At 37.7% G+C, this 25,849-nt stretch overlaps 1 protein-coding gene and 2 non-coding genes across 3 annotated transcripts in view; 1 reads left to right on the plus strand and 2 right to left on the minus strand.

Annotated features, from left to right (window-relative positions):
* Positions 1-4,003: 4,003 nt before the first annotated feature.
* LOC118437866 lies at positions 4,004-4,122 on the plus strand. Its single transcript, XR_004836432.1, has one exon. It is a non-coding gene; the product is annotated as a 5S ribosomal RNA (ribosomal RNA).
* A 2,676-nt stretch (positions 4,123-6,798) lies between these two features.
* On the minus strand, positions 6,799-6,917 carry LOC118437867. The gene has a single exon (XR_004836433.1). It is a non-coding gene; the product is annotated as a 5S ribosomal RNA (ribosomal RNA).
* Positions 6,918-17,891: 10,974 nt separating this feature from the next.
* LOC110856549 (neuroligin-4, X-linked) overlaps positions 17,892-25,849 on the minus strand; it is a 90,232-nt gene continuing 82,274 nt past the window's right edge. The window contains exons 15-17 of the mRNA XM_022105034.2: positions 22,399-22,483; positions 22,105-22,334; positions 17,892-20,526 (exon numbers count right to left, since the gene is read on the minus strand). Coding sequence (XP_021960726.1) covers positions 19,586-20,526; positions 22,105-22,334; positions 22,399-22,483 — 1,256 coding nt within the window. The 3' untranslated portion in view covers positions 17,892-19,585. The remainder of the gene's footprint in view (positions 20,527-22,104; positions 22,335-22,398; positions 22,484-25,849) is intronic.

Consider the following 25,849-nt stretch of genomic DNA (forward strand, 5'->3'; position numbering starts at 1 on the left):
TGCGCATAGTGAATAGGTATTTAAGCTCGTTTTTACAATTATCTACATAAATATTTCAACATAATCTAGCAACATTTGATGAAAGCCGAATAATATTCTTAATTTTTAAGTTTCTTATGTTGGATAGGTTGCATTGAATCACTGAATAAATTCACAAACAACACTTAAATATTTATACTACGTTATTTAATTTCTTTGCAAAATATTTTTACTTAAATTGAACTTGTTAGCATTTTCAACCAATATATGTACAAACATACATCCACGTAGACGAGCAGAATGCAATCGTATGTATGTACATAAAACTGGTGTTACTGCAAAATTTAGTACGTTTGATTCATTGAATTAAAATTAAAGATGCTTAAAATTAAATACAATTGTTCTAAATTATTCAAACTTTTATCTACTTTTATTTACACAAATACATGCAATGAGATTCTGTCCAACATTTCATCCTTTTTCAGTGCAACATTTCCATCAAGATGTATCACTTTCTCAAAATTCTTCTCACCTATAAAAAACTGTAGGTAGACAAGTACCTACTTGAATTCTATTCCATGAGACAATGTTACCCGTCATAATACGCGTTGCTTAATCGAATAAGTTTTAAATAATCAGTTGCAACTTGCTGAAGTAGGTATTATTATTGTTTGGCTTTGTAGTACAACCTCTTTTAGCATTGTCAAGTCTATGCATCCCAAATCAAAAAGTTTTCCCAACTATCGATTAGATCCCTAATCTTGCTTGAATTTTCGAAAAAGTCAACCGTCAAGGTGTCAGCCTTCAAACTGATACAGCAAACTGTCAAGACAAGTAAAGAAAGACTTGGGAAAACAATATCTGCCCTCCCTGCATTCCCCATCTTCCTGTCTCCCTCCATTGTCAGGGAAAGGTTGATGGTTGATATTGGTTTGGCCGGCGGGTTGCCTTGCCAGGAAGAAAGGGCGGAAATGTAATTCCAATATCGGAAAAAAGTTAAATAAAGTTTCAAACTAAGTTGCAGAGTTATTTAACAATTTACCAAAAGACAAAATTTGTCCGTTGTCACAATTTTTATACTTATTTAACCACCCGACCGACCACACCTTTACGTAATATTTCTTATTAAAAGCGGAAATACCTTGGGATAAATCCCATATCACCAAAAAAGACTTGGAGAAAGTGACGAGTCTTCATTTTCGCATCTGCACAAAATTGCGTTACATAATACGGAGGACTATCCTCTTCTTATGCAACATTCTCAATCAAAATTGCAAAATCCTTCGTAATATTCACTCCAAAATCAAGTCGCCCGTCGCTGCGGTGGACGAATTGGGTTTTGGTTTCTTATTCGTGCCTCTTTTTCTCTAAGGCAGGAGAAAGAAGAAAGCCAAGTAAAAGTCGAAGGGAGGGAGAGATTACACTTAATTTGCATGGCATATGTTCCCCTGTGCTATAATAAAGTAGCGTATAAACATTCCTCCTGTCATTTTACTTTCTCCTCACTTTGCTATGCTGATTTTGAGATACACTTCAATTATGCGGCGGCGGGGAAAGTCTGGCATCTCGAAACTCTCATGAAAAGATGACATGCTGAGGTACTATTACGTACGTACGTATTGAATGAAACTCTATTGAAAATGGGGACACGGAAATATGATTTGGCGACATAATGAGCCTAAACTGCATAAACTTGGGTGGATTTATCGGATCGTAGCTGACTGAATCCAGGCAGGATAGAATCTCGTTAAAATTTGAAATTCATTCCTTACAGGTTGTCTCTTTGTGAGGTATGTCATACTTTAATTGAGGCCTTTTTCTTACGTAAGATCTTTTATTGGAAGCTGAAACATTGAATAAATTCTGGGAAAGATAGATATTTTCTAAATTAAAAAAATGGTGCATGCATAATTTGCCCTTGCACTAAATAAATATTCGTATAGATTCTATTCCAGTGTTTCGTTTATTGCGGGTTTGCTGCATTTCTTGTACTGACACGAAAAAAATGCATGAAATGTGAGGTGCAAGAAACTTGGAGAAAGTGCATGAAATATGCACATTGAATTTCTTGCAGGTAAAATACATGCTAAAAACCACTTTCTCCCCACTATTTCTTGCACGTGGTTACTTCTTTCACGTGAAACACTGCTCTATTCACACACAGTATCGAAAGACTGCTTCATAAAAAGGTAAAATAAAACTTGGACCGAATATCCATGCAAAACTTGTGCAAATTTTTCTTCAACAGGGCAAAATTGAATTTGCAAATGCGCCACTTTCATTGCACTAAGGCTACCTTTTTGAAATGCAATTTCAAATTCTACATAGAACTAGTTTTGTACCAAACCTTGACTAGTTTTACCCGTGAAGATATTCCTTTTGGGCGAAAGTGATTTCCCAACGTCTCCTAAATCACGCACATCAAAAGTTTTAACATCTTTTACCATGCAGATGAGATGAGCCTTTCTTTCAGATGATTTTTTGTAGCTTAAACATCGTTGCATTGAATGTGTAATACATATTTTCTGTGGGCACTATATTAACAAAGTCCATGCTGCAAGGCTAAAGTTTACCGAAGCATCTATCTTCGTCTTGGGGTTCTCGGCAGATTAAAAAAGTTTAAAAACTTGGATTATAATTTATAGCTCATCATTAACCAAACACGGTAAGGAACACAACCATAAAAGCAATCAACGTGATGAATGCCAAAAATTGGACTGTTCCAGATTCCATGCAGTGTTTCGGGTGAAAGTAAACACTTGCAAGAAATAAAGGCAAGAAAGTGATTTCTTACAGGTATTTTGACCTACAAGAAATGCAAGGCGATAGAAACTACGCCCGCCGCTATTCTTCATACGGTGCGTGGCTAGATGGCGCATATTTCTTGCACTTTCTCCCAGTTTCTTGCACCTCACATTTCTTGCGTTTCTTGCTTTACACCGCAAGAACTGTGTAACAAACCAGAAAGAAACGAAACTCTACTCATACATCATAATTTTATACCCACCTTATAATTCGTGCGTTAAAGTAGCAAATGTCAGCACTGATTTACAGTTCAAATGTCAATTTGATAGAAATCAATCCTTCTCAACACAAGTTGAAAGAGAGCATCCGATCCGGATTAAGGAGACCAGGACAAGATAGCAAATGAATTATTGATCCTCCTCCAAGTGTCAGTATGCATACACGAAACCCCCCAAAAAACCTGTCACAAGAAAAGGAGTCCCTTCCCGACATTGTCACCTCGATCCCATCAACTAACAACAGCAGACCACCAATCCAATCCAATATTCATGACCAACAAACAAGAACTTTCTTTCAGCTGTTTGGTTCCGTGTCAAGGAATGAAAAGGTAAGAAACTTCCGAATTCCGAGACCCAATTTATAAAACATTCAGTGTTCTGTAGAAATTGGTGGAGGTTTTGACGGAATAAAATTGATTATTAAAAATGTCTAAGGGACAGTGAACAATGAGAAAGGTGAGACATCGTGGTTAGAAATGTCACTGAATGAAAATTGGGAGTTTCCTCATTGTTTATAGGTAAGGTTTTAATGCGAATTTTGAGTTTTACCTACGTGTTGAACACGTAATTATAATGCATTATGAGAAATTTATACCTTTTGCTGTTGTATTTGTTAAGAGTTATCCTCGATTATCCGCGATTACATTAGTCGCATCATTTTATTACTTCACACTACTTTATTTTTATTTGGACCTTTAAGTTATTCAAATTCGTATGATGTTCACGTTAAACTCAGTTTCACGAAAAATCATAAAAAAATGAGACGAAACTGAATAATTTAAACGCCAAAACAAAAATAACTGGTGTCAAAGAATAAAATAATTCGGCTCATTCGACTAATGTGGTGAACTCAAATAGCGTAAAACGGAGTTTAACCATTACATTAGTGCAATTGCGGATAACTTGGAACAGATGCAACAGTTCCAGCAGAAATTTTAGTGCAATACTGTATACTGAATTAGGGAGATGAGATAAAGGAGGATGCTGTTCACTCATATCTCGTCAAGGGCCATACCACGTTGAATGCACCAGTTCTCGTCCGATCACTGAAGTTAAGCAACGTCGGGCCCGGTTAGTACTTGGATGGGTGACCGCTTGGGAATCCCGGGTGCCCTTGGCGTACACTTTTTTTGCATCAAAAAACTATATAAAACATACATTTTATCCTTGGCTTCTTTAATGGTCTATTTTTTGCACATTTTACACAGATGTGGTGACGTACAATACTTTTCGTCATATATAATGCTTTGGATTTCAAATTGTAACTGAATTTATTGCAACGATTTAAGTTTAATTTTAAGCTTTATGACCAAAATTAACTGGATTATGCAAGTACAAATTATCCGACTTAAGTCGATCTAAAAGTTCAAACCTTTCAGTGGAAAGTTATAGTATAAGAGAATTATTCATTTGTCTCACATTTTTAAGCGTGCATTGTTATTATGGTGAGTTAATTGGTGTAGCGATTTATTCTAATCAAAATTTTAAGGTGACAATATTACTTTCATGACACGAGACTGTGTCAGACTACAACTGATAATAGAGACGCGACGCGAATTCTGTGTGATTCATGTGAAAGCAGAGGATTCCGTTTTGGGAAAGACTTTCTCTTTTCATCTTCCAGATGGAATGTACGTTGTTTGGGAGAAAGTGCTGGTAGTCAGTTGCGTCTGTGCCTTTACATACACAAACTAAAGTCAGCATACACATTTGCTACATTTATTTGCGAAATAATTGTGTTTACCACATATTCAGATTTTGCCTGCTCCTTTATTTAAAAAAATTGATATATAGGATTTCATATCGCATTTTTCGCACCATTAAAAATGCCTATAATTAAATCAACTTATTCAAATTTAACCAGCATTGTCTACTAATTTTTTGTAGCATACGTTGCGTTTATTAACTTAAATAAATTTGTTAACGATCCTATCAAAATATTCAGTTTCTAAATTTTATTAAACTTTTTTTCTGGAAGGTGAGTTCCCAAAAAAGTTACCACTAATTTATTTCTCCTATTGAAACATCAGTAATGATTTCATGCAGTATTTTTTCATCTTGTACTACAATTGTAGTCGACCATCCTTTTAGCAATATTATGAGGATAATAACTTGATTTTTTTTAAAACCACATTAGCTTTCGTCTACTCTAAACTTCTTCAGGAGCATTATGGGATAATTTGTAAATCAATGTACAATCAATGTAAAATATCCAAGAAATATGTACATAAACTTATTTTTAATGTTCATTTTTCGTGTAATCTATGAAATTTGCATCTGCATATTTAAACTTACAAAAATGATTACTGCATTTCACTACATAATCATCATTATTTAGTTTACAGGTTGTTAGTGTCATGGTTTTCAAACCAGTTTTTTTTTGTAAACTGATATCCATTAACACTCGAATAAAGGTTGAATTGAATTGAATTGAGTATAGCTAATTAATTATTTTTTTAGTAATTTTAAAGATTTTGCCTAACTTGCCCAATCTAAATACTTCATAGCAAATCGAACTTATTGATTTGACAAAAGTGAAAGTACACTCAACATAAAATCGTGTCTGGAAAGATCGTTACTTTTTTTTATGGTTTACGATCCGAGTGTTTATTTGCTTTTTTCGTAGTTGTGAAACTTAAACTTACAAGCTTTATTATTGTAACAAGTAGAAAAAGTGTTTTATCAAAATTGAATTCATCTGGAGAAAGTAGAATAGAAAGTCAAGTTCTTACATCTGTTGTAGCTCGCCTATAAATATTTTGCTACAAATTCAAATTCAGTCTCCTTCTCCCCGACCTTGCCGAACTTTTTGCTACATAAGGACGACGACATCCCATTAAGCGAGGTAGTAATGCGGTCTCGACAAGTGAAAGTGAGCGAAGAGGAGGCTGCGACAGTTTCGCAGTCTGTTGTCGTTGCCTTCTTTACGACATTTCTCTCCATTACTTCCATTTATGATCTTCCAGTGGGAAATTAAAATGTTTATTAAAGCAACCCGGCCAAATAATATCTTGAGGCTTCCCCACTTTCACCACCGACTTCATTTGAGCTCCTGTCCTCAACTAATGGCAACTTCCCAACGTGGTGCTTACGCCCATTAAATTCGCTCTAATATCCTTGGAATGGAAATAAAGTTGCGGGGATGATATATGAACAACGACATAAATACAGGCACACATACATAAACAAACTGACTTTGAAGGAATTCGAATAATGCAGTATTTATATATAGAGAGACACCAGTGGCCGCGGAAACGGGGGGACAGAGGGGCAATGTCCCCATCATCTGCCCATGTTATATGAACCCCTCCCTCCCCTATCCTACAATGCTAATGTCCCCTCAGCTTCCGCGGCCACTGGGACACATATTCCGGTCTATACGTATGAAGGTTAACGGAGTGTGGGTTAACCTATCCACAATTCGAGGACGATAGTAATCGTGAAAATTATAATTGCCCAATAAAATGTTTTATTGAACAATTTGACACGATCAATAAACAATTTTAGTATTTTCTACTATCGTTTTATTTTGTGAGAATTGTTTTTGTATTCGTATGGTATGGTGTTTGTGCTGGTCAGTTCTTGTCGTTAATTGCATCGAAGCGTAATATTAAATAGATCGATATAATGGTGCATGCAATTCTTTTTGTAAGTAATTCGTCTATCTTGAAATAAAATAATAAATCTTATCTGGAAGTGTTCGCGCATCTGTGTAAAATGTGCAAAAAATAGACCATTAACGAAGCCAAGATAGAATGTATGTGTTTTATATAGTTTTTTGATGCAAAAAAAGAGACGCCAAGGGCACCCGGGATTCCCAAGCGGTCACCCATCCAAGTACTAACCGGGCCCGACGTTGCTTAACTTCAGTGATCGGACGAGAACTGGTGCATTCAACGTGGTATGGCCCTTGACGAAGGATGACCCAACAGCATCCTACTTTATCTTTAACTTCGCTGGCTGCTATATGGGTCTAGTTTGTGTTACATAAATGAATGCATTAAGTGCTAAACATTGCTATGAAATACATTTGCTCTAATAGGTTTATAGTTTTCATTGAATAACTCTTTTTACATAACCTTAACTCATGGTGAGATAAGTTGCAACTGAAAACAGAAGTCTCCCAGCGGATGCTTCCTACTTTTGACCAAATTAGTGTCAATCGGTCACAAATTTAATTAATATGAAACTTGCAAAAGGCACGATCTGCCAATTGGCAGGTTTGGCAGAGATATTTGCATCCGAAGAGGAGAAAACGCGCAGTAAAGTCAAATTTGGCAATGTTAGATAACATTTACTCTATTTACTGCAAGCATCTTCGTCAAATCTGAGCACTAGTTTGGTCAAAATCGAAGGGCATACGCTGGACATCCTCCATTGTAAGATTTTCCTAAATCTCACCCAAAAATAATGCCTTATCTTATCATAGTCCACATTATTACACAATTCGCCCACGTACGCGCTGAGATAATCCCACTGAAAAATAGTGCAGGTTCAGGATCGACCGGGTGGGTCGTCGGTGGTTTAAAAAATTTCATTTCCAAGAAAACGGTACACCCACACCGTCTCAATATTGATTCATGTCATTTCATTCAAGTCGGCAAAACGAAAGAATTTTGGTCATCAAATCAAATTACCAATCTCTTTCCAACCCATTGAATCCTTTGCTTCACGAAATGATGTCATTTTAGAATTTTGTTCCCATTTTTCAACCCCGCATTTCCAGGTGTTCCACAGCCTCACGTGTATGAACTATACGCACATAGTTCACCTTCCATATAAAGCTCACGTGTGTGTGTACGTAGCTGCTGGACCCCTCGCTCAGAACACTCACAATTTCACGGACAATAAAAAACATACAAAATCAGCACTTTGAAAGTTTGTAGTTTAAAGTGAAAATGGGTTTGAAATGGAATCAAGTAAACCCTTTTAGTATGTAGGGTGAGCAGTATAAAGTTTATGGAGAGATCTGCTCTCTCTCCCTGGATCAGTGCTCTCGTTGAAAATGTGTGGAAAGAGAAAGCAGTTTTTCACAAGAAGTAAAATGTTTGATTCGTCAGGAGTTTTCCCACAGTTTGATGGACTGGTTTTACATGATGCAAAATAAAAAGAATGATTTTTCATCTCTTTTTTTGCTGAAATTTGAAATAATGTTGTCTAAATATTTAAGCTTGGGACTATTGCTCGTTATGGAATAAATGATCGCAGGATATTTTCGCGCGAAAATCACGTGCCCACTTGATTACATTGGGAGCGGGGTGAAATTCAATAAACCTGCGATCATTTATTCCTTACTGTCCAATATAATTCTCATGTGTTTATAAGAGGGCGGATATATATTCAATATTTAGTAAAAAAAAACGCCAAAATATTTACGAAAAAAATAAAAATAAAACTTTGAGCAAAGCAAAATTTCGTTTAGTATCGTTGAAATATTTGCAAAATATATATCTACTTTTAAATATCTAAAAGATTTACTTATTTTTCAAACAATAGCGGAAATATTTATAAATATTTGTCGGAAAACCTAGAAAATTTCTAGTAGAAACATGTAACAATTTGCGGAAATATTTTAAAACTTTTGTGATCTATTCGAGCTAGGGAACAGACCCATTCACAAAGTTGAATAAATACATAGCCGCCCTCTGCTTCTTACATAAACTTCTTACAATGATTCGCTCTAATAAATTTTCTATTTTTTGAAACGTATGTTTATAAAACTGTAAGCTTGTTATTTCACTTGTAGGTACATATTTTTCCAAATCTGTGAGAAAATCTCCCCGATTTGTTTTCTCCCATATTTATCATCATTATTCTTTGTGAGTATTCATGTGTACTCAATATTCAGCATCCAGTATGTACTACAATCGATCTGATGGTGGTACAAAATCTTGATAAAGTACACAGGAAACCGGAGAGAGGATAACATCCCAATTTCCATGTTCACGTTGCGTTCATAAAATAAAGTGAGATGTCCAAATCCGAAATGGGATCCGGCACAGATATTCGAGGATATTGCAAAATAACAAATTTGATTTCCGGATAGATTTCCAGAGTCCCATACATACAAAAATGTATCTCGTTTAATTGACAATTCTGTAAATATTCAATTTGATACGGGATCAATCTCACGCGGTATGTGCACAAACATTCGTGTGTATGTACATACTTCCACCTTCACCTTCGTGCGTATTTTGCATACTAAAGTGAGATCCAAGAGATCAGTGTTTCGTAACCACGTGCCAGAAATAGCGGGAAGAAAGTAGGTTCCTGCAGCTATTTTGACCTGTAAGAAATGCAAAGCGCAAGAAACTACACCCGCCGCTATTCTTCATACGGCGCGTGGCTAGATGGCGCTTATTTCTTGCACTTTCTCCCAGTTTCTTGCACCTCGCATTTCCTGCATTTCTTTCAATGAAGTACAAGAAATATATGTAGCAAACCCATCAGAAACAAAACACTGACAAGTACATAACTACTTCCAAGAAAGTGGTTTCTTGCTGGTATTTTGACCTGCAAGAAATGCAATAAACTACTTTCCGCCATTAGTCTTCATATTGCGCATAGTAAGATTGCGCATATTTCTTGCACTTTCTCCCAGTTTCTTGCACCTCGCATTTCTTACTTTGCAGTGCAAGAAACGTATGTAGCAAACCAACCATAAACGAAACACTGCAAGAGATACATACATATTTCAATAATACATATCCAGGGAAAAACTACGTAAAGCGTTAGTAAAAAATGGGCCACAACTTTTTATACCGTCGTCGTCGTCCCCCTTGTCGTAGCTTCCTCTCGACTGTTTGTGTTTACTGAATAAAATTTTATTATTATTGAATTGAATAAGGCGGAGAGAGAGAGAGATGCGTTGACTTTTCACTCACACGTTCGTATCAACACCCGACCCCCACTTCCTATTTGTTATGTGTTGTTACTTTATTTTATACACGACTTGGGACTGGGTCTGGTCGGGTGAAATGAAATACAGGGAGTAGTATGATTTACAGATTTCTATTTCCCTAGATTTATGGGATGCTGAACGCGTCTCAAAGAAACTTGCAAGATTTACGAGCCTTGAGCACAGAGAGCAGCAACTCGGGGCTTCTGCTGCTGCTGCAAAGACCAAAATTGCATCCATTTTCGAGGGGGGACTAACACAGAAAGTGAAAGTGGTGAAAGTCATGGCACTACAAAGTTGGATTTGTCAACGTTTCGGTGTCACGGTTAATGTCGGGAGTAGTATTTTTTAGCAAGTTTGAATAGGCAGTTGTGGATGAGATGGAAATTGCATGGATTATGGTGATCGACATTAAAAATGATTTTATTCACAGGTTTTTTTGAGATTTGCGACGACGAAATGTTCTTCATCCCCGGTTGAGAGTGAAAGTACGTAAAATTATGCACTCTTAGAAATTCAGGAGTAAAATAATACCGAGCGGTATTGATATGTATGACTCTACTAAAGTGGGATTGATAAGTAATACCGTGTAATACATAATAGCTCGGTATTAAAGTTTTATAATACAGGTGGCAATTTTTATCGGACCGATATAATTTTAATACCCAGCGGTAGCAACTTTAATTCCGAGCGTGACTATACCAGATTTCTACACTGTTAAAAATCTGATAGAGTCAGGTATATAATCCGTACTGGTATTGATTTGGTAATAACTTTTTACCGGAATTGGTAATAGTTCGTTTCTGAGTAATAAAATTTTTCTTATCCACAACATTACTAAACCGTAATGCCTGTTATTACCAGTGCCGGTAGAGTCATGTCACATATACTTCGGTAAAGATTTAATACCAGTTTTCTAAGGGTGTAACAGTGTAGTTATTTTTAGCTGTACGAATGTTGTTACAATTCCATTGCGCCACCCACCCACCCACGAATGATACCATCCGTACCGTTATACTACTACGGCTTTCACTTTCTCCTGCTGTCTATTAACATGAGCGAGAGTCGTTACACCCGGGCTGCCAGGGCTGAGTAATAGATTCAAAGTTCGAAGATTGAAGATATTGCCGACTTTGCTATTTATTTTGAGTTGGTCAAAGTAGGCCAACATTCGGCTGTGCTACAGAGATGCTTACTTTGCAGACAGCCAGCCCACCAAAACTGTAGTTTTTGCCAGATTTTCTTCACAAGATGGATATCCCGGGCCATCCAAGGGTTAGAGAAACGAGCGTGCGAGCTTATTGCTTATTCACTAGTTTAAAACTGATAATGATCAGGTCGGTAAACTTTTTAAGTGCATGCAGCAGTTGAGCAATATTAATCTTGGAATGATGATATCGCACATTATCCATTTGTTGGAAGTTTATCCGAACACAAATCTAGAGACCAATGCACTCTGAATCATCGCACTATTGTGCATGTACGCACTCTTAGAAAACTGGTATTAAATCATTACCGATCGGAGCACATATGTATGTGTGTCTCTACCGGCAATCGTAATAAAGACTATTACTGTTTAGTAGTATTGTGGTAATGAAAAGTTTATCATTCAGAAACAAGCTATTACCAATCCGGTAGAAAGTTATTACCAAATCAATACCAGTATATATCTGACTCTACCAGATTTTCAACACTGTACATTTAGCATCTTAACGATCCAAGAATCTGTTCCACTCTCCATAAACCTTTTGGCTGACCTGAGCATCTCCAAAGTTCAAAATTATTTTCTGGCCATGGTCAAAATAAATATTTCATAAAACGCAGATAACCCGGCTTATTGACCAGGAATCCACAAAACGAATAAAGCCAGTAATACGTAACAGTGTAGCCGTGGGCCAAAGAAATTACCTCCGTCGGTCGAGAGCCAATTTTATATTTTTCTCCGCTATTCTCTACTTTTCCTTTCATAACAAGGAAAAGTTACGACATAGATTCAGTGACCGCGGAGGCCGTGGGGACATCGGGGAACATTAACATTGTGGGATAGGGAAGAGAGGGGCTTATATAACATGGGCGGATGTTGGGAACATCGAACAACCGTGGGCACATTGTCCCCACGCTTCCGCGAACACTGCATGGATGGTGGACTTTGTCGTACAGCAGGGTTCCGTTATGGAAGCAGACCAACCAATATCAAGTGAATTGAGAAGACGCACCGCTGCCAAATGAGACAAAAAATATTCCGTATAAGGTTTACCCGTAAAGTGAGTGCCTTTCTTGACCATGCAAAATATTACGTAATCGAGCCCACTATTCAAGTCTCATTTATAAGTTTCGTATGTACGTACGAACGTACATTTAACGGATTTTCTGCTCATCTTAAAGTCATGACTTACATGTAAACCCCTCTTTTTGGATTCTTTATGTTTTCTTCTCTCTTTTTTTCAAAACCACTTTTACTTTCACTTTCCTTTCTCTCTGCCATCTAAATCTAACTTGTAACAATAAGTACCTGCCGAGAGTCGAGTCGGACCCCAGGCCAGGCAGCAGCCAGCCAACTTCTTTCCATTTACATCCGTCTCTCCTCTCTCTCGTCTTGATTCTTGACTTTCTCGCTTTTCTCTCAGAGGGGAGAAAGCTGGCTGCCTGAACCAATAATGGGAGGCCTGTCCATCCATATCTACTTCCGGGAATAGCCTCAAATAATTGAATTTACAATCCCTTTTCACTTATCAATGCATACTTGATTTCTATTCAACCTTACGCTTTACTTGAATAGCGTGTAAGTTATAGTGTATTTGTAGATACAGAGGTACGATACCCCATCAAGTACAATACTAGCTACAGTGTTTCGGGTGAAAGTAATCGCTTGCAAGAAATCAAGTGGTTTCTTGCAGGTATTTTGACCCGCAAGAAATGCAAGGCGCAGGAAAACTATTTCTGACCGCGACAGTTCATACAGCGCGTGGCTAGATAGCGCATATTTCTTACATTTTTCCCCAGTTTCTTGCACTTTCTGGCACTTTGCATTTCTTGGGTTTCTTTCTTACTATGCATTGCCAGAAGTAGTCATTAAAGTGTTTTTGCGGGTATTTTGACCTGCAAGAAATGCAAAGCGCAAGAAACTACGCACCGCCGAAAAACTTCATACGGCGCGTGGCTGAATGGCGCATATTTTGCGAACTTTCTCCCAGTTTCTTGCACCTCACATTTCTCGCGTTTCTCGCTTTGCAGTCCAAATAAATGTAGCAAACCCGCCATCAACGAAACACTGCGTACCTCACCCAATACGAAAAAGTCAGAAGCGATCGACCAAAGTCAAACTTGCGGAATCTAAAGTTGAAGTGAAGTTGGACCTTATGCTGGCTGGTTTGGCCATGTGGTGGTCACTTCTTGTATATTTTCCCTTACAACAGAACCCTCTCCGTACAGATCAGAGTACTCCATCTTTCCCTCCTTTCGGAACGGACAGCCCTTTTAATTTAATGTGAACTTACGATGGCTCCCTTCGCACTGGCAGAGTTTCCTCCAAACCCGAGAGCAAAATTTGAGGCTAAGTGTCACATCTGACGGACCAGACCAACGCTGCTCTCTCTCTCTCTCTCTCGCTGACCATATTGAGAAAATAAAGTTTAGCCATTTTAAATCCATTTCGAAGACCAAGAGAGAAAGTTTTCTTGGAACAAAGCGAACCATTTTATCCGTTCGTACATAGTTCTGAGAGAGAGAAAGCGATATTGTCGCCCATCCATGTTACGACCCTCGATTTTTTGCACTATTCTAACAAAATTCAATTTTAGTTTCAACTTTATTTCGAAAAATGGCAAAAATCCGGCACACCTGGACTCAAGAAATTGCGAAAATATCTGTAATTGTGCTCTAACTTATGTCAATTTAGTCTCTTTTGTTATGCCAAGAAGGCCCCAAATTTTATTATTATTTTCCGCTGATGTGTTATCTTTTGAGTGTCCCTACTTCTTCTCCATCTTTACGACGGGATCATGGTGTGATCGAAAAGCTAGTAAAACACGTACTCTCCCCACCAAAAAACATAAACTGGCCATAAACAAGAGAAACAAAATCGGTGTGATGTGATGTGCCTCGTGCTGTACGGACGGACATATCCTTCGAGCAGACATAGACAAAGGGGAAAACTTGCAAGTTCAGTCACATCGACCAACATCACATACTTGAGTCAACAATAAAACAGCTTGATCTAAATCAAACAAACATAAAACGATGGCAAACATCCTCTCAATCCTTCAAAGGAAGGAGAAAGACAAGACAAGACAGAAAACAGAACCGAGTTTAGGAACGAATTTTACTTTCACTTTTACAGTGAAAGTGACCCCGCGACCCGAATTTCTCGCCTTTTGACGTCGTCATCCATCAGTCAGTGAGCCACCAGTTCGATCTAGTAAATAAGTTGACATCCTGTTTCTCATCTTGCCCATCATGGATTTTCTAGGGTCGAAATCTGCTCATAGTTTATATAAAAAAAACTTTGGTGACCAAGGGATAAAAAGTCAGTAGGGATTTAAAAACATCGGTTTATAGATAATGCAGCACCAGACCAGCCACGTTTCGCAGATAGCATTTTGTTATGTGCATGGACGGATAAAAAAACTTGTATTCTATGGGCAGTGTATTTTTAGATGAATCGTAGACATGGATAAAAGTGATATTATTTTTTAAACTTTGATTGGCTACGATTCCAACATGTGACAAAGGAGTAAAAGTAAGAGAGAAAGTAAAGAATTGGGTTGTCGGGGACAGGCAGTGTTCGGAAAACCTCAGGGTGTTTTGTATAAAAACTTAATTTTTTCCAGGGTTTTGGGGCGTGTTGAAACAAACTTCTTTAAATTTATTAGAGTGCAATTAATTTAATATTCGACTTAAACATGAAATTTGAAGCATTTTCGTATTTGAATTGTACTCATTATTTGCATGTAAACCCAATAGGAAACTGGGGTTTACATGACACTTGGAAATTCAAGTCGCACACATAAATGCTTAAACTTGCATGCTAATAAATCCGAAAATTTAACTAGTATTGATCGAAATGCAAAGACGTTTATTTCAACCAGCCCAAAGATTTTACTAAAACCCTTCAAGAACCCACAAACAAGCATTCCAAATCCACAAAAATGTGCAAAAACCCAATTAAAGTATTGCAGTTTTTCTTAGATATGACACAAAAATAGTACGGACGCAGAGTACGTACGTACCCTGCGTCCAGGTAGTACATCCTTGCACGAAACTTGTCAACCAACCTGACAACGCGAAAAGAAAGCAAACTTGGTGCCCTGCTCTTGCTCATTCAACAATAATTCAGCCAGAGATACATATAAACCACATTGCATTGTTGAAAAGAAAGCAAAACTTTTGTGGTTTCGCAAGAATGGTGTCTTTCCAGCAACTTTTTTTTGCGTATCAGTTCATCCGGATTTTTCCAGGAATTTTTCCAATTTCTACCTTTTGTCAGGTTGGGGTAGAAAAAAGTCGGTGAAAAGAGAGGAGAAACTGTTGATTTTCTGAAGAAAGTAGTCAACTAAAGGTTGAACCACTTTGGGACTTGTCGGCTGGGAGTTTGACTTTGATAATATGTCAACTTTGAGAAAGAGAGATAGAATCATGAGAGAAAAATAAATTGGAGTGGTTGTGCTGGTATTTTTATTGATCTCTATTTATAGATGACCAACAAGACATACATACTTTTCTTCAATACGATGACTCCATTTGTTGTCCAATAGTGTAATTATTATTTGGGTTCTTTATCTTCATTTGGGAGTATTCAGTGTATATTGGGATGAGAAGTAATGCAATTTAGGAGAAATTTGACCCACGTGGATTCAAATTAAAAATCAGTAAGTATTGTGGAAAATGTTAAAACTTTGAGAATGAGAAATGCGCACTCCGACCAAGTGATGCTACACAGTTAAAAATGTTGTAGAGTCAGATATATATTTGGTAATAACTTCCTACCCGATTGGTAGTAGTTTTTTCCGGAAGTTAGTGGGAAATTTTTCAGAATCACAACATTACTAAACGGCAATGCCCGTTATTACAAGTGCCGGCCGGTATAGAGTCATATATGTTCTCCAGCTATTAATTATATATATAATACCAGTTTTCTTTGGGTGTAGTCCTTTCATTATTGTCAATTCAATTTACCATCAACTTTAAAACAATCAACACTTGTCACCTACCTTTTGTTTGATTGACTCTACTAATTGTATTTCTGGTTCTCGTCTCTTTAATTGCTAACTCACAGCGAAGCCTGGTTCACAACTTGTGTCACTTCCATACATCCATGGGTGAATATTGTCTTTATGAATTTAGCCTGAAAATGAAATTACTTAGTATTCATATAATTAGAATTAGCCTGATTTCTCACCTCCCACCAACTATGTATTCCCAGACGACTGATTGGCATCGTAGTTTAAGCATGAGGACAAATTCAGCGACACAAGGCCCTGGATCAAAGTTAAGTATCAAAGAAGGATCGCTATTTGAGTATCTAAATTAAGCTTGACAAGTAGAAAATCTTTCCCGATAATGCATAAATATGGATGCAGTGTGACCAGCACAATTCAAATTTAAAATCAAATAGTGGTACCAATACGATTATTATTGATTAAAACTAAACTTAAATTGGAAGAATCCATAATTTTTGGGAACTAATTTGAGAATTTAGATTTTGAATGGATTAAGTACACTCCTTCCATAAATGGTAATCATTTTAAATTGCCCGACAATTGTAAACCTGCATCTGCACTACTTCTCCCGGATTAGATACACGTGTCAAATCTACGCGAAAATTATTCAACCATAGAAGAAACACGTCTTTAAAAGTTTAGAGTTCAAAAGTGAAGAAGAAGACGAAGAAGAAGGTGAGTGAAAGTGATGAATTTCAAATTGAACTTGACACATGAAAGATCACTGAACCAGCAGAATCGTTAGAATCCTTCGTCTTCTTTTCCCTCCTAAACTGACTTGCCATACCATCCAACCCAACGTACGTCGTTCACAAAATACAAAATAAATTGTGAGTTTTCCTAGAGAAAGTCACAGCCCAGACTTTCTACACTTTAGTCAAATTGACTTTCACGCCGAGTCTTACAGACAGTCTCCCCCATTCGAAAAGGCTTTCAATTAGGCAGACTTTTTTTGTCTTTTTTTTCATGGAAGTGAAAAATAACTTGGGTTTTTTTTATGTACGTTGCGCAATTAGGTATTCCTACCCGTTGGTTTCCCATCGGATACATAAAGCTGATCTTCTCTCTCATTGTAGTAATTTCACAACAATGTTCATGGTTTACTGTCACCCTCATGATGAGAGGATTTACGAGATTTATGGTCAAAATGTGAAATCGTTTGTTCCACTGATGTTACTTAAGATGTTGAGGAAACGAGGAAACTTGCTAAACTCACAGATTGTTGTTTTATTGCATTCTTCTCTTCTCATAAGTTGTTGTTTTGGCAAAGTATGCATGAAACTAAATATGCAAAGGCATAAAACATTGGCATTGTTTCGTAATAATAATGATGAATTTACTTTCACGCATTCTTTCCTTTTAAATATGAATGAAAGCCAAACTTGTTACCGAAAGTGTTAATAAACTTGTACCACATGCACACATTTTATTAAGCGACAGCCTCAACTGCTGTCCTTTATTCATCAAATCCACCAAGATCATCATGGGTAAAAGGAAGGAAATTTCATTATAATTACTGACTCCATGCAAAAATTTGCAAAGTCCGTATAAAGTTACCTTAATTAGGTGTTACACTGTATAAAAGGGCTTTTCTTATTATGTAAGTACACAAAGCTTATAATAGTGCATTAAGAAAGTTTAAGGTTAACATTGTTTTTACAAGATTTATTTAAGATTGCGTCGGCATAAAGTAGGTAGTGTAAATTTGAGGATTGATATCGTGATTAATTTCCACCTATAGTTATACTATTTAAGTACATATATTTATGTATATTACAATAATTTAGTTATTTATTTACCAACTTAACATTTATTTGGGATTGGTACAGATTTTTTTCTCTTCTCTTGGATCAATATTAAATATCACAAAAAACTGTGTGTGTACGACTGGTTGTATTGCTCGGACTAGTAATAAAAAAAACCCATTTAAATCAAAATTTACATACACATTTAGGTCACCAGGTAGTTAAAAACATGGCAAGAAAAACTTGCATTTTTACTGATTGTCAAATTTTGCACAAAAATGAAACAAACAACCCAACAAAGTCTGCCTCCTTATCAAAACACTCAACCAACTTAATGCGCAACATCCTCTTAAAGAATTATTACGTAACTGGGGCACACTCACTTAAGTAGTCGACAAAGAACGGAGGAGAAGCTATTAAGTACATAAGAAGCAGAATTAGATTTTGATCAAGTCGACAAGGACGTAATAAAGTGAACAAGTTGACTAACCAACTATCCACGTACGTACCATACGTATATATTACCAACAAGCTACACAATCTACTCCATAACATTTAGTTTGGTTTGGTTTGGATGGGATGAAAGGTGGATGAGATGAGATGAGTGTACGTACGTATCAAGCCGACTGACTTTCTCCCACTTCTTCTTCTTCTTCTGCCCCACTATATCGAAGTACTTCTTGATTCCCTAACGAGTAAGTACCGACTTTCTTCTGACGCAGTGGAGGAGGAGGAGGAGAGTGAGACTATGTATGAACTAAGAACTTTGTGAGAGATAAGGCACACCTTGTAAGATAAGATCACATCGGTATCACTTGGCACTTGTTAAACTTGCTTTATTATTATTATACACGTATATGCAGAAGAGAGAAAGTATTTAAGTAAGAGGACGAGTCTGCTCCTTAGTTGGTTATTTGGATTGGAATGACGGATTACAATTAAGTGGATATTTTTTTCGTCTGCTTGATCTTCTATCTGAGCAACTTCTTTTTTTTCTTTACGTATTTATATTTATATCGCATACACCATGACTGATGAATATTTCGGGTTTTGCATAATTTAGAAGGAAGAGAAAAAAAGTCTCTCGGATTTGAAACAAGTTTTAAAAGGAGAAACTTAGCTTAGCAGAGCGGAGGTAGGAAGAAGGGTGGGATGGATTAGTTAATCTGGTAAAGTTTCGAAATGAAAGAGTTCATTAATAACTAAAGTGTCGAGGTAGCTTAATTTCGAGAAAAAGTTTCCACACACACGTACATAGTCTTCTTTCTTCTTGTAAAACTAACGAACTACTACACTTTGGTCTATGTGTGTGTAAGGGGAGAGGAGGGGTGACTGACTGAACAAACAGTGACGACTCCAAAGTTTTCAACTTTTGAACGAATAATACAAAAAGTGAGGAAAATTCGTGTGTAATAAAATAATTTGGGTATGTATGTATAAAGATCCGTAAAATTAATAAGATCTCTTTCCAATAAGTTGCCTATTCAAATTCCCAACTCTTCTTTTCTTCTTCTTCGCGGACATTTGGAAGATGGATTGGTTTAGGTTTCAGACTTAGGTATAAGAACAATTAAGAGAGTTTTGGTCTGTTATGGGATCCACTTTTGGTGGGCGGTGCGGAGGATGGGTGCCGCAGTTTAGCTCAACTTTCTCTCAAGTCAGGTGGGGAAAGAAGAAGTTATCCACCAAGCGAGAAGATTACTTATAAACTCGTCGCAAAAACTATACCCTGAGCTCATCAGCATTCGGAGAGTAATTAAGAGTTTTCTTTAATGAAGGTTTTAACGTCTGTGAGGCAAAGCCTGGAGGAGGTGCTGGCCCAACTCCGACGCTCGTAGAGCCGGATCCAGAACCTGTCGGACTCTCCAAATTAGTTTCCGGTCCAAACTTGACGGTCGGCGTGGTTCTCTTGGGCGGCCTGGGTACAGTTCTAGATCCACTTTCATAACTCCCATTTCCGCCTCCGGAGCCTGAGGCGACACTAAAATGACCCTGGTTGGGTAACTGATCCTTCATCGTCAAACTCGATCTCCGCAGAGTTCCTCCACAAGTCCCACTTTTTACACTGCACTCGGGCGAGTCATCGAATTTCACGGACATCATGGACGCCGCCAAGACCGCGTCGGGCATCGGCATTTCGTACGAGGTTTGAGTAGCGTTCTGTTGCTGTTTCCGTTTCATTGTTCCTCCGCCACCTCCTCCTCCTCCCTGGGGATTGTGATACTGGGCTTGGTGGTGACCACTGTGACACTGACCGTACCCTCCGTCACTCGAGGAGTTGTCGAAGGGGGGGAGTTCCCCGCAAATGTTGGGCATTGGCATTTGCACGGTTTGTCCGCCGCTGCCGGGATGCGACGCCATTTGGATGGCTTGTCCATTCTCCTTCCTCCTCCCGCCACCCATACTGGTCACGTCCGCTTTGGTGTAGGTGACCCCGCCGTGGGTGTGGTGGTGGGGGGAGTGGTGGCTCATGGAGGACATGCTTTGACTGTTGGGGTCACGTGAGGGGGAATTGTCCATCTCTTCGGCGCGGCGTTTGTCTCGTTGGTAGTAGAAGGCGGCGAAGATTAAAATGTTTAAGATGAGGAGGGAGCATCCGATCGCGATGGTGACGGAGAGGGCGGTGGAGTACATTTGGAAGCCGTCAACGTCCACCTCCGGACCTAAGGAGAAGAGAAAGAGAGAGAAAGTTGGGTTAGAAATTGGGGAGAGTTCAAGGTGAAGATTAGTGTCATCTTATTCGTATAACCATCACTTTTACGTAACCGGTTTTAAAAGGTTATTCTAATTTTAGAATAGATTCTACAGTGGTGAGGAAATTGGAGAGACATTTTTCAAAAATTGTCGACCTGTGCGTGCATACTTTTATAGGATAGTCTGACGAAGAATAAACTGGCTAAAACGAACGTAAGAAAGAGCGTGATACAGTACCTACATTGTAAAATGACACCATATGAAAATTATGTGATTTAGGATGAACTTTGACCTCGTTGTCACATGTCGGAGGTTAAAATATTAATGGTATAGGGTTCGTGGTGAAACTTTCTTGAAAATTCAGCCCACAGACAGACAGACGGACGGACATAACGATCTTATAAAGCACTTTCACCCCTTAATAACGCTCCAATACGTTAGGGACACATATAGTCATACTGATATCGATGTATACCTCCTTTTCCACCTGAAGGATGCATGCATAATACGTAAATTCCACCACCTTAATTCAAACTGACACACATTTACTCTCTTGGCATGTTAAATTTCTTTATTATAACAACTGAGGCGAGATAACGAAATAACCGTTGGATCGTGAGATGTGTTCCGTCGTCCCAAACTTAACTCAAACTAGTCTCGCTTTCCCTTAATGCAAAATCCTCCTTCACGACATTACATTATATTCTCAACATTACGCTTTCTCCACAAGTAGCTCGAAATTTCTTCGCGTTATGAAAGATACACATTTCATTGCAGATGTGACCCTATGCCGGTACCTACGTACATACCACGTTACAGCAGTGGCCGCAGAAGTGGAGGAACAGAGGTACAATGTCCCCACGGTTATTTAATGTCCCCATCATCTGCCCATGTTATATAAGCCCTGCCCTCCCCTACCCTACAATGTTAGTGTCCCCAGATGTCCCCACGGCTTCCGTGGCCACTGACCACACTGCATACTTACCACCTGAAAATATCAGACATTTTGGACAAGCGCCTGAAAATCTAGTTCTCGGCCAAGTTATGTCCCGTGACACATGTCACAAGAGAAACGAAATTAGACGACAAGAAGAACCAGACATGGTTGGTACAGATATTTCATGCTATTTTACCACTACACACTGCACCTTCAATCTTTACATCTTACAATGGGGACACAAACCATGTTCAACCCAGATTATTTTTGTACTATGTTAGTTTGAACGAACACAATGGCAACACAACTCTTTAGAAACATTTAGCGCGCACTTGCGCAGATGCAAAAATTCAGCAAGTTTTGGGCGCCCCACGTTCGCGAAACGCCCAATTTCTACCGCAAGGCACAAATTTTACTGGAAAACCGAGCGTTTTCACCAACTTGTGGTGCCAAAAAACTTGACAACTTCATGTTGTTTCTAAAAAGTAAACTAACACAGTCAAAAAATAATCTGGGCTGAACACGGTTTGAGTCCCTTTTCTGAGTAGGAATGAAATGCTCAAGATAAATAAAGTCGTCGTCGCCGTCCCCGTCACACGGGGGAACTCACCTGGGTAAAAGTTTCCATGCTGTTGATTCGGATTATGTTCCCACATGGGTGGACCCGGCCCGACCAATTGGATTGTCGGGGGCGACGGAGTAGATGAATTATGAGTGGAGTCTTCAGGGGGCAAAATTACAAGACCCGAGTTCGGATGAGACGGGATATTCGCACTTGACGATGACGATGGTGGGAAGGGATTCGCATTCACGGTGTGATGACCGCTGGGGGCGCCGTACCTAGAACACAACCAACCAGTGAATCATTCATATACCCACAAAACTTGGGATAAGCGACCCTTACCCATTTTTTTGCAGGTCTGGCACGAGGTGTAACCAAAAGGATAATTTGTGCGCTCTGTAGTGCGTCCTCACTCTTGGCTTCATGTCTGCAAAGGAAAAGGAAACCATCCAATTTACAATTCATATTTCTCAGCAAAACAAATAAATTACTTTCACTTCTTTTATTTCAGCTTTTACCAGAGGAGGAAAAAAAGAGAGAAAGGGAAAAAAAGAGAAAGTTGACTAACAAGATCTTCTTATTCTACTCCTCCTAATGCCGTTCTAGTCTCGTATAGTCATTTATGGTCTCGTTATTGGTGGAAGGACAAAGGACAAGTGGGAAGAAGAAAGGAATTCAAGCCGATTACCTCTCCGTATCGTTAGTGGATGCATAAGTAAGTAGTCGTATTATTAGAATTTGACTGACTCACTGGCATAACAAGCAACAAGCCGTGGGCAACTCTGCATAGTTAAGATTTCGTAATAACCACGCCGTTAAGCATGTTTCGACAGGTAAAAGACTTATGTATTTCTCCGCCCACTCGAAATTCTGCTGGGATGATGATCAACAAAGTCAAAACCAACAAAACAACTCATCCTAATCAATAGGAATTCGAAACTTCAATCGGTCTTAAATTAAATCATTCGCTATAAGCAAATGTAAATTAGTGGGTATTTAGAGAGTGGGTGGCTCGTTTCGTTCACATTTTGCGGCTTGGGTGAATGGGTGATTGCGATGCTTTTAATTAACAAGACACACATTTTCCCTTGATGTTCTTTCCCTCTTATGAACATACGTATTGAGCAAATACGAAGGGCAGAAATTTTTGGGAAACTCTATGCACATCGAGAGTTGAATTTCGATAGATTTCAGGCAGATGAATGAAATTTGGTTGGATTTGTACCGTCTGGAAAAACAGTGATGTACAAAGTATGCTTGGTTATCTGTCGAATTTGTGGGAAAATTTGTCCAAAATCTTTTTCTACGCTCGGCTGTTGTTTCAAATATGCAAAATTTTCACTAATAAAAAACTAACTTGTATAAATACCTTCCACCATAAAATGAATGCATAAATGCACCTTGAAATTTTGGAAAGATCTATATCGACTTGAATTTTGATGGATTTCAGGCAAATTGATTGAATGAAATTTGGATCAATTTGGACAGTCTTGGAAAAAGTGACTTACGAAGTATATTCTGTTATCTGTAGAGTTTGTGGCAAAGTTTAAAAAAAAACTTTCTCCACACTCGGCTGCTGTTTCAAATTTGTAAAATCTTGACTAATAAAAAATTTACCCCATAAAATGAATGCAAGAATGAACCTTGAAATTTTGGAAAATATCGACTTGAATTTGGATAGATTTCAGGTAACAGAATGAAATTTGGGTCAATCTGTACAGTCTGGAAAACAGTGACGTTAATAAATATGTTAAAGTTATGTCTCGAATTTATAGCAAAGTTTGAAAAACTTTTCCTCATGCTGTTTTGACTAAAATCTTCCTTCTCTAATAAAAAATTAGATTAGCGTTCAAATTGTCCCCATAAAATAAATGCATGAATGCACCTTTCCCCAGAAAAGGTATGTAAAACTACTGTAGGGTACATAGTTAAACTCGTAAATAGTTCGTTAGTCGCTAAATGTATCAAATGAGATTAAATCAGACAAAACTCTGAAATCCAAATTCTAGTCTCTCCCTCTTTCTCTCTTTCACAATCAAACTCGTCCCGGATACAATTACAAGTCCAATCCGAGTCATAATAAAATCAGGGCTAGTACGTTGGAACTGCATCGCATTTGTTTATCCGGCAGGAAAATACACGGAATTGATTTCGCAATCGGGTCTGTTCAGTTTGTTTTAAGGACGCATTGCAATCTGATGGATACGGTAGTATTAAGCAAATAAGCAGACATGTACGTTTCGCCTACTGCTGAGTTGCATGCAGTGTTTCGTTTTGGACGTCCAAAACCACTTTTGGGCTGGATATCGTTCAAAATTTCCAGAATCATCCAGCATTGGAAAATGGGGCGATTTGTGTTACAAGTTCTCTATTAATGATTTTTTTCCAAATCTAAAGATGCACAGATATGTATGTAATCTCCTATTAATTTGAAACACTTTGGCGTGTATGTAATACTGCGAAATTCGGAAAAACTTTTGTTTTTCTTACGCGTTTTCTTACGAGAAATTAAGAAATTTTCTAAACCCACAGAATTACAGACCAAAATGCTCAAAGTTAAAGGGGATTGCACATATGTATATGTATGTCAACGGTAGGGAATTCAAAACCGGGCCCTTTTCTGAAAACCGGTTTTCGGTTTTTCCGGTTTTGCACCCACCAAAACCGGCGAAAAACCGGTTTTTCACCGTTTTTCCAAAATAATATTTTGTGCACGAGAAAGGTAGAAAAATTGAGTATGTGGGTATCGTAGGTTTAAAAGCCCTAACCTTAAAAACAATGGCCTAACAAAAAGATTCACGAAAAATGTTAAAATAATTCAAAAATACATCTTCTTTAATTGTTTGAGGAAATACATATATATACCCTAAATTGAAGATGCTAATTAATTGTGAATATGTTACCGAAGCCTTGTTTTATTCTAAAAAGTATACGGAAGCATAATCTACTTCGATCTGAAAATACTACATTCGTAGGAAATGAGATAAAAATATAGATTAGTGTGTCATTTTTCAGATTTTAACCCATTTGCAAGGTTGCGCACTTTTGGCGAATGGCTACACAAAAAACCTTAGATTTGCACTAGATTACGACCGGAGAAATTTTTATATATTCATGGACAAGATAAACATTTTCTTAAATGCACAAGTCGGACCGCACATACATATATATACATACATATGTATGACTTTTCAAAATACGCATTCATACAATTTTCAACCAAAACTTAAAGCTACAACTTCCCAAATTTTGGCATGGGCATACTTACCTACGTTCGAAGTTTATTTGAAAATATAATTTATGCAAATGGAAATTCGAGGTTTCGGTTATTAATTTATGAAGGAAATACGGAATCGCTAAGGGGTTAAAAAATGGTTATCGCAGTTGGATACGAACAAAAGACCCCCCGCTAATAATTTATGCAGTTTTTCAAATTCATTGCTTTTCATTTTGGTGATTCTTTTTGCAACTTTTTAAATTGTGTAAAATCCAAAGAACCAGCAAAATTATATTAAAAATTATCAAATAGTTTTTCAAAATAATTACGGGCCTTATTTTTAAGCAAGAATGTTATCAATTTTGTTTAAATAGCGTCAAAATCCGAAAAATAATAGCGTTTAAAAATTTAAAATTTTGACGAAAAACCGGTTTTTAGAATTTGTAAAACCGGTTTTCGGTGAAACCGAAAACCGGTTTTTCTCCGGTTTTTCCGGTTTTTCTCCGGTTTTTCCGGTTTTGAAAAACCGGTTTTGAATCCCCTAGTCAACGGATTATTGAAAGATTCAATTGCTTG

This window comes from Folsomia candida, unplaced genomic scaffold (assembly GCF_002217175.1).
Source record: "Folsomia candida strain VU population unplaced genomic scaffold, ASM221717v1 Fcan01_Sc016, whole genome shotgun sequence".
In the NCBI taxonomy this organism is placed as follows: domain Eukaryota; kingdom Metazoa; phylum Arthropoda; class Collembola; order Entomobryomorpha; family Isotomidae; genus Folsomia; species Folsomia candida.